The sequence below is a fragment of the Triticum aestivum genome, chromosome 3B (assembly GCF_018294505.1).
Source record: "Triticum aestivum cultivar Chinese Spring chromosome 3B, IWGSC CS RefSeq v2.1, whole genome shotgun sequence".
NCBI lineage: Eukaryota > Viridiplantae > Streptophyta > Magnoliopsida > Poales > Poaceae > Triticum > Triticum aestivum.
This window is the reverse complement of record NC_057801.1, coordinates 716,336,420-716,345,832: the sequence shown is the minus strand read 5'-3', so window position 1 is coordinate 716,345,832 and position 9,413 is coordinate 716,336,420. Positions and strand designations below refer to the sequence as shown.

The 9,413-nt window shown below is 47.2% G+C and overlaps 1 protein-coding gene across 2 annotated transcripts; it reads left to right on the top strand.

Annotated features, from left to right (window-relative positions):
- Window positions 1-3,746: 3,746 nt before the first annotated feature.
- On the top strand, window positions 3,747-9,028 carry LOC123071964 (zinc finger CCCH domain-containing protein 12). Of its 2 annotated transcripts, none has more exons than XM_044495545.1 (7): window positions 3,747-3,765; window positions 4,804-4,964; window positions 5,611-5,673; window positions 6,284-6,403; window positions 6,501-6,797; window positions 7,215-7,541; window positions 8,567-9,028. In XM_044495545.1, the coding sequence occupies exons 1-7, from the start codon at window positions 3,756-3,758 to the stop codon at window positions 8,753-8,755; spliced, it is 1,167 nt and encodes a 388-aa protein (XP_044351480.1). In that variant the 5' UTR covers window positions 3,747-3,755; the 3' UTR covers window positions 8,756-9,028. The 2 variants fall into 2 exon arrangements, with proteins under 2 accessions (XP_044351480.1, XP_044351478.1); XM_044495543.1 differs by lacking the exon at window positions 3,747-3,765 and adding an exon at window positions 4,088-4,377.
- Window positions 9,029-9,413: the final 385 nt, after the last annotated feature.

The window sequence follows — 9,413 nt, the reverse complement described above, 5'->3', positions numbered from 1 at the left end:
GGGGGTGAGTGGGGCGACGGGGTGGGGTTAGGGTTCCGGGGGCGTGGGGTTATGGGGGGGGTGGCCGGCTGGGCCTTTGCCCAGTTGGGCCGGTGGTGGCCTAGTCGGCTGGGCCGTCTGGCCCAGTGGGGGGGTCCTTTTATATATATATATATTTTGGTTTGTTTTCTGTTTTTTTTAATTTACTTTCCTTTCTGTTTTATTCAATTTAAAATATTTATGCATTTTATAAAAATTTGTTTACTTCACCATAATTATCTTTGTAATATTTGACAACTCCCGAACATTTTAGATCTAATTTTTGAAAACTTTTATTGTTTGCCTATGTTTTCAATTGAATTTGAACCGAGTTCGAATCAACGTGAGTTTAATCACGGTAACCGAGGTGACGTGGCATCATTAGTAGGGATTACTGTAGCTTAATTATCCGGGCGTTACAGCGTGCATCAATTTTCCGACGCCGAAAAACAGGACCAAGGAAGGGGAATGTTTGGAGAGATGGACATGACAGCGGTGGTGCGGTGGAAGAAACGTCTTGGAGAGGACCGAATGGCGAGGTTGTGCAACAATGAAACTAGGCACGAACAGCGAGAGACGTTGACACGGCAGAAGGGCAACATGGGAGGATCGACGGCGGTGGGCAGAATCGCCCTTTCTGGTCAGCCGAGAAACAAAAGGCCCGAACAGATATATGGCCATATACACACGTGATGGGCCACACACACAAAGATACACCCGAAACCACATTTGGCGATACATACCGATCAATCGTACATACCATTTTCCTCTCTCCTTGGCGGCTAGAACCCTAGCCGCCGCCAGGAGAGGCCGTTCTTTTAGGCTGTTCATCGTATTGGCTTCACCCGCGAGGATGACGACGCTGAATAAAGATTATTTGGATCCTTCCCTAACGAGGCCATCGGTCCTATGGTTGGGGATGGATTTGGAAACCAGTCTGTTCAATTAAGGATGGTGTGGCGTGGCGGCGGCATCCTCGTGGTGGACATGTGTCATCGGACTCTGCTGTTGCGACTACGTTTGCTCCAGTGTCGGCGCAGAGCTTGGGAGGTAGTCTGGAAGCGGATGCAGATTGTGGTCTCATTGATAACATCTGGAAGACGGAACATGTGCTGGTTTGTGGTTTGTGGATGGCTGGTACAATTTTCTCCATCGGCATCTTAGTTGTGGTGGGGTGCCATGAAGTTCGATGGCGTGTCCGGGGTGTTGCCCCGGCCTGCTTCGTTCAACGTCAAGGGCTTCACTTTTGGTGAGCCACCTTGAATGTCCGCAAAATTGCATATAAGCGATGGAGCCGCGTCAAGTCCGGGTGAGAAGGTGATCTGTCATTTTGTTCTTCGATGGCTGCTGTCTTTGGTGGCTGTTCTCCGGAGACAGGTGACGGGCGTTGGTGTTAAGCTCAGGAATGTTCTGCTATCTTTTCAGTTTTGTCATGTCTGTCCTTATGTGACTTTTAATCTTTATGATACAAACGGGACACGTGTTATCATGAAAAGAAAAACACATATGCCGATCGCGCCCACCCCCACCATCTCTACAGAATACGGAATCGGCATGGCATCCCATCAACTAGGCGAGGCCGTAGCGTAGCATAGGCCCCGTCCGTGGTGACCACCACGCACGCACAACACAGCATAACGCAACGCACCGCCGCTGCATCACCCGTGTCTGCCTCGGGAAACCCAGCCCCCCACCACCCCGTTCCTCCACTGCTCGCTTCAGCGCCAAGCCGGAGAAGGAGGATCCGTCCCCGGCCCCCAAGGCCGGACTCCCAAAGTCGCCGCCCGAATCGTAGCACGTCGGGGAAAACAGGTGGTCGGTGAGCAGCAGCACAGCAACGGAACGCAACGGAGCGAAAAACAAAAATAAAAGAAGGCGAGGGCGAACGCGGAACGAGCGATACGCATCGAACGGGAGACCGCGAAAGCGACGCGACGCGACCCGTGGAGGAGCCCCCGGAGACAAAAGGCGGGCGAAGAAAGTAAGCAGTATTTTGTGCGAGGGGAAAAAGGGCTCCCGCGAATGGGAAATGAGGGAAAAGGGAGCAAAAACGAAAAAGAAAGGGGGAAATGGGGGTGGGGGAACGACTGGATGAGGTCACTCCACTCCCGCGGTCTCGCTCCTCTCCTCACAATTCACACCCGAACAAAAAGAAGGAGGGAGGGACGCGTAAAAGGAGCGGAGCGTCAGGTCAGGGCAAGGGGAAGGGAAGAAAAAAAAAATGGACGGGAAAAATCACCCGAAGCGGGCGCCCCGGGCACACTGGCACCATGCACAGTGCGGGCGGAATTGTTACGCGCACCACCGCCGCGGATGATGCTCCTCTTCCTGTCCACTTGTCGTCAACACACACATACACAAGCGTTTTCTTTTCCTTTCCCATTTGATTTTTGCCTACCAAGACTACTAGACCGAGTCTCCGTTTTGGAGAGTGAAATGAAATGAAATTCTAAAAAGAGCGTTGCTATTACCTACTCCCTCCGTGATTCATCACCCGTATCTAGATAAATATCCGTATCGACGGAGGTAATACCGCCATAGTGTTGGTGTATACGATTTTAGTAGTACAACAGTTGACATCCACCATCAATGTTATCATGGCGAACTAGATTCATTGTCGTATCAATTTTACCGGACACACTTTACGGTAGTTGTTCGGTCCTAAAAACACAAGCAAGAACGGGAAAAAAATATTACAGAGTCGAGATGTCGCGAGTCTTTTGATCGCATGACGAGTTTTACAAACATAGTTCTTTGAATGCTCCATGGAAATTGTAAAAGATACAAGGTGCATGTAACAAAAAAAGGAAAAAAAAGAGTGAATGGAAATATTAGATCGGATCAGGCAAGCCACGATGAAAACTGAGGTGTAAAAATAGCTATATGTAGTTTTTTTTTGGCCCGTCTCAACGCTTTTGGCCGCATGTCTTCCACTAAAACAGTGCATTTGACTTCTGATCGTGGAAGACAGTTGCGGACATTACTCCATCTATACACGCCATAAACGGCGAGATATGGTAGTGAAACGTATATCTCATTTAGTGCACTTTTTGTCGCCTCATCTCTTCGCTTTTCTGGCATCTATCGCCTTGCGTCCCGCGCTCTCCTTTCGGTGCCTCATCTCTTCGCCTTCTGTCATCCATCGCCCCGCGTTTCGCGCCTCCCTTTCAGCGCCTCATCTCTCCGCTTCTGGCATCCATTGCCCCGCGCCCTCCTTTCACCGCCTCATCTCTTCGCCTTCTGGCATCCATCGCCCCGCGTTTTGCGCCCCCTTTCGGCGCCTCATCTCTTCGCCTTCTGGCATCCATCGCCCCGCGTTTTCCGCCCCCCTTTCAACGCCTCATCTCTCCGCCTTCCGGCATCCATCGCCCCATGCCCCCTTTCGGCGCCTCATCTTTTTCGCCTGTTATCTTCTATCTCCTCATAGCCCACGCCACCGGTCGCACGCAAATCTTCAACTCACCATTTTTGTCGACATCTTCTCGGTTTCTTCACCAGACGTAACGTTCGCTAGCCCCACACCCTACCTACCCCCTTTTCTTCAATACCGCCATTGACCATCGCCTTTCCCACCACCGACACCCCCGTCGTCTCTATCTACACCTGTAAATGTCAGCCCAAGGATAAACCCAACCGAGCGGCGCCGTGTCCGCCACCCCTTGTCAAAGTTCTTTCCATCGAACATGGTTATAAATACCGGGGTCCGTGGGCGAACTCATCACCGGAAGATTCAAGACATGAAAGTCGGTGAGTAAACTACCTTCACTCTCCTAGCTGCAAAATTAGCGAGTGCTCCATCCTTTCAAGTTGATGAAACCAACACAACATAGTAAAAACACAGTTGCAAAGATGGCCCTGAATTTTCTTTTGGAAATCTAACAATTCGCCGTTTTGTTCTCCCATGCCCTTGCCGTGATCATAATTTTAAAAGCAAAGCGCTGCAATTTCGCCGGGTAGAAAAAGGGAATAATCGCGTGAGCGGGCAGCGCGCGTGCAACGCGCGGGTGCACGTAGCAGGCCGCGCACCGAAAAAGAGAGCGAGAGAAAGGGGGAGAAATAAATACAAGGGGCAGCGGCAGGCAGGGCGCCTCCTCTCTCTCCCTCTGTATCCTGCACACACCGCCACCGATCACTCGCCGGAGCCCCTCCCCCAATGGCCGCCGCCGCCGCCGCGATCGCGTGATGGCCGACCCAGCCGCTCGCCGAAGATGGACGAAGCCGGAAGGGCCTCCGCTCCCGCGGTGGTGACGGTCACGGCCTCCGCCGCCGCCCCCTCGCCTCCTCCTCCCCCGCCCCCCGCCACGGCCACCGCCGCGGCCGCCGACCCGCCATCGCCCGACCCTGACGCTCTCTATGAAGGTTAGGGTTTCCGTGGCTCCTCTCCCCGCCACGCCCGAGCGCCCTGGCCGTTTTGGGGAATTGGGGTTATAATCGGAAGCTAAATTCCGCGCCGTAGGTTAAGCTCGGATGCTCGGCTTTACCTTTTTTGTCTCCGCAATTTTCTGCGGAATCAGTGGGCGTTCTCACGGTATCCTGCCATGGATCGGGGAGTGGTAACCCCAGCGGATTTTGGCGGTGACTAAAGCTATCGTTTTGCGTATATCCCTGTCGGCGCGGAATTGGGGTTTTTGAGGGTGATTGATCGTGTCAGACCGCGACGCTGTTACTTTCCATGTTTTGCATGCTGTTACTTGTAGAATGTGGATACTCTGTTGGCGCTTAATAATCAATCCGCAAACTTGTTGATCTAGATTTTAATCAGTTTTGTGTGTGCGTGCAATGCAGAGGGAATGTGGCAGCAGATGGCCATGAGCAGCGGCGCCACTATGCAATCTGGGCCATATCCTGTGCGGCCAGGGGAACCGGACTGCACCTACTACCTCAGGACTGGATTGTGCAGGTTTGGCATGAGCTGCAGGTTCAATCACCCTCAGGACAGGAATACGGTGACTAAACATACCTCTCCCAGCTGTTGTTTCCATTCTGCTTTGTGTCACATGTTCACAATCGTCAGGGTTACGTTTTGTACATTTTCCAATATGTTCAGTCCTCATGTAGTACATAAGCAGGACTGTAAAATGAATACGCAATTAGTAGAAGGGAAACTTCTTGTGTTGATTTGTTCCTATTGCACCGTGGAGTCAAATGTAGTAATTTTGACCGAATTTAATGCAAATCATTAATGCGCAAAATGCTCAGTATCATGATTCATATGACCACCTTTAGATAGTTAAGTGCTTTCTCATTCGAAGAAGGCACATAAATATCCTAGCATCAGTAAGTACGTTTTGATAAAAAGTTTTTAGCTTGGTGAGGGTCAACTAGTCTATGATTTTGTTCTTTTCCATTTTCATTGGATAAAGTTTGCTATATGTTAGTCACGTGTCATAGAATCCACTTTTCTTTTGGATAATTGTCACCAGTATGCCACTTTCTTTTCGATTATTCATGATTGCCCCCGGCGAGCTGCATATTATTCCTGTTCCTTAGAGGCATTACAGTACTAACTGCCAATTTTCTGTAAAACCTCTTTATATACTTATTGTTGTTGCTTCATCTCACATTTTTCTTAACTGACCTGCTTATTGTCAGGCTATTGCCTCTGCCAGAATGAAAGGAGAATATCCTGAGAGGGTGGGACAACCTGAATGTCAGGTAATTATATTTAGGAACCATTTGTTCTTTCAGAAGCTGTTTTTTTGTCATAGATTTTACTTGGATTCACGCCATGCTGCCTTGGTTAACAATATCAGCAGTGTCATATACTCATGTGTGGCTTGTTTTCTGCTTATGTGATGCGTTGGAGCAATTATTATCTTGTTAAAAAATGCTTAGTGAAAACATGGGGAGAAATGTGGGTCTTAAATTTGGTTGATGCTTTTATATAGGTCGAAAAAAATAATAGTTGTGGTTCATATGAGGACTGTGTAATTTGTAATTCTCCTAGTTCTTTCTTCAGTGCTTGCTTGTAAGGATTGATTATCAGGTGACAACCAAACCATTCAAGATAACTGTTACAAGAATTTGTAGAAGTACTCATACAGCAAGAAAATAACCTCTAGGTGATTTAGCTTCAGTGTTTGTCAGGATGATAACCACAATTTCGGAGTGCCCTTTGTAATAGTACAGGGTATTACTATTTGTTCCCATGGCATGTTTGTGGAGTCTATCTTGCAATCTACAAGCAGTATAATTTTAGCATTTTATGCCTTGCTGGACAAGTGTCGAACTGATAGAATTTCTTGACGTTTGGGCCTACGTGCAGTACTATCTGAAGACTGGAACATGCAAGTTTGGGCCTACGTGCAAATTCCATCACCCTAGAGAAAAGGCTGGAATCGCAGGAATGGTGCAGCTAAACACATTGGGATATCCACTTCGACCGGTTAGTTGTTTACTGTTAGTAGAATATTTTATTTGTCCATCCTTTTATATATTTTTCTTCATGTTGTACTGAGCTGAAATCTTTTTTCTTGTTGTAGAATGAAAGGGAGTGTGCATACTACTTAAAAACGGGACAGTGTAAATATGGGAATACATGTAAATTTAACCATCCAGAAATTTTCAGTGCGGTGGCTTCTTCACGTGGTTCCCCTATTTATCCTCCTGTACATAACTCTGGAAGCACTGGTCCACATTCCTATACTGGAACAATGGCAAGCTGGACTTATCCAAGAGGTTCTTTCATTCCAAGCCCTAGATGGCAAAGTCCTTCAAACTATACACCGATGATTGTACCACAGGGTCTTGTTCAAGTACCAAACTGGAACTCATATCCTGTAAGATCATCTCATTTCATAGTAATGCAATATAATGAATTTTCTCTTAGTCATGATGTGTTTATCTGTTTATTTCCTAGACCAACAGGGGAAAACTTAAGAAATACATCAGTTTCAAGTCTCAACTTTTAACTTATCCTTTGATCCTTTGTTTTATGTCATGGCTCTGTTTATATGGCCTGTTTATACTTGCATTATGTTGCTACTTGAATTGCTATTGCTATTGTAATAATGATATGCTCAAAGAAAATAATTAAATCCAGTCGCAATGGAGTCTATTCTATAAGCATCTTGGAAAGCTGTCACTCAGCTTGGTCTATAATTTTATTTGACTTCAGCGATTTAGCTCTAATCTGTAAAAAAAATGTTGGAGTCTATATGTAGGGTTGATATTTGTGTTTTTTCTTATCTTTCAAGGGCCAAATGGTACCTGTTTCATCTCCTGAGAGCCGACTGCAGTCTCCAGGGGCTCAACAATACTATGGAACTTCCCGACAAGGTGAAGCCAGTGCAGGAAATCAGGGAATGCAATCACCCTACAGATCCAGTTCGTTTCCTGCACCTCAGTATGCACTGCAGAGAGAGAATGTTTTTCCTGAGAGACCTGATCAACCGGAATGCATATACTACATAAAGACTGGAGATTGTAAATTTGGTGCAGTTTGCAAATTCCATCATCCCCGTGTGCGTTCACAGCCTCCCCCAGACTGTATCTTGAGCCCAATGGGTCTTCCATTACGCCCAGTAAGTATACGGAATCCCTTCACTGTTTTTGCTTATCCTTAACTCATTGTCCATTATAGTTTTTGCACATGTTTTGAGTGTTGTACCACCTTCATCATCCCACTGTGGTACAATCTTAGTTAAGCAGTTGATTTACACATCTTTCCCTGAGTACAGATTTGAGATGAATTGTAGAACCAAAGATGCTCCTTTATAAATTGTCATGTTTATTGGCTACACAACTGATTCTGCAATACCATATATTTCCTGACGTCGATGAGCAATTCTACAAACAAGAAAATCTCTTGTGTTAATTTACTAAACCATACTTGTCTTGGTTACACACTATTTTATCATCAAATTCAGTGTTGAAGTCACAGTGCTAATTCCACTATGCTAGACAAAGATGAAAACATTGTTATAATCTGCCAATCTGACAGGGAAGAGATAAGTAGAGCACTTCCTCCATTTTTATCTACTCCGTGTATTAGCTTTTTCCTAAGTCAAACTTTGTAAAGCTTGACCTAGTTTATAGTAAAAAATATCAATATGTACAATAGCGTATCAATGTCATTAGAAGGGGAGCCTTGGCGCAGTGGTAAAGCTGCTGCCTTGTGACCATGAGGTCATGGGTTCAAGTCCTGGAAACAGCCTCTTACAGAAATGTAGGGAAAGGCTGCGTACTATAGACCCAAAGTGGTCGGACCCTTCCCTGGACCCTGCGCAAGCGGGAGCTACATGCACCAGGTTGCCCTTTTTTATATATTTGCTATTATGAATCTTCACATTGTTTTCTATAAATCTGGTAAAAACAGAGGAAGTACATCCGTTCAGCTATTAGTCCGTACTTGGTTAACACGGTGTATTTCTTTAGCTACTGAATGGATTGTTCTTAGCTAATTGTTGACACGACCTGCTACTTCCTCTTGAATTTATATGCTTAGCTAACGATTTTGTGGCAGTTACTCAAACACCAGTTCATCTTTGCTGTTCCCAGCGCACCTTTTGCTGTATCATGACGCGACATCTTTTTCCGAGATTTTCAGGGGGAAGAGCTCTGCAAGTTCTATTCTCGCTATGGCATCTGCAAGTTCGGCGTAAACTGCAAGTTCGACCACCCGATGGCGGCTCCGATGGGGGTCTACGCGTACGGCTACTCCGCCTCGGCGTCGCCCAACGCGCCCATGGCCCGGCGTCTCCTGGAGTCCCCCTCCGGGTCTGCGTACGCCTCCTAAGGCAAGGCTCCCTGGCATTTGACCCTACCTTGATTGATCTCGATGATGTATAAAAGCCATCGCGCTCGCTGTCGTCCCTCCCCCGGGCGCGCCCCGCGAATGTTCTCCCCCCTAACTCCCGGGAATCAAGTTCTGTAAAAATCGAGTTTGCTACCAGAGATGTACAGTTGTTATTTTTGTTAATGCGGGTCAGTGTTTGGATGGATGGAGAAGCCATTTGCTACCGAATGAAATAATGCTTGAATGCAGTGTTGAAATGTTGGCATTGCTTCATCAGTGGTTTCCTGACAGAGGTGATCCTTTTCTTTCTTTACTGCGGATCATATGTTTGCATCATGCATTTAGTAGTTGATCTAAGCTGAGTGGCATTGGTTAGTGGGTGCTGTGCTGGTTGGGCGTTGTTGACCTCAGGGCGAAGGGGGGTAGAGGTAAAATGAGGTGCAGAGCAAAACTTGCCGCGGAATTCGGTTGTGGCATCGCCGTCATCATCTTGTTGCCGAGAAAGTTTTGTGAGGCAACCGGCCGTCCCCCCAACGACCCAGGTTAAATGCGGGGGGCGATGATGATGATAAGGCGCCGAACCTGGTCCAACCACTTTTCTTGTTGCGGGGGTGTCGCATAAATGCCTGCCCCAAATTGTGGTGGCAACCGAATTGCC

Bases quoted from the DNA above. Each gene is read 5' to 3' on its own strand.
- LOC123071964 (XM_044495543.1), top strand. From the start codon at position 4,227: ATGGACGAAGCCGGAAGGGCCTCCGCTCCCGCGGTGGTGACGGTCACG. The intron at 4,965-5,610 runs GTGACTAAACAT...GCTTATTGTCAG, and splicing joins ACCCTCAGGACAGGAATACG to GCTATTGCCTCTGCCAGAAT. The intron at 6,404-6,500 runs GTTAGTTGTTTA...TTCTTGTTGTAG, and splicing joins TGGGATATCCACTTCGACCG to AATGAAAGGGAGTGTGCATA.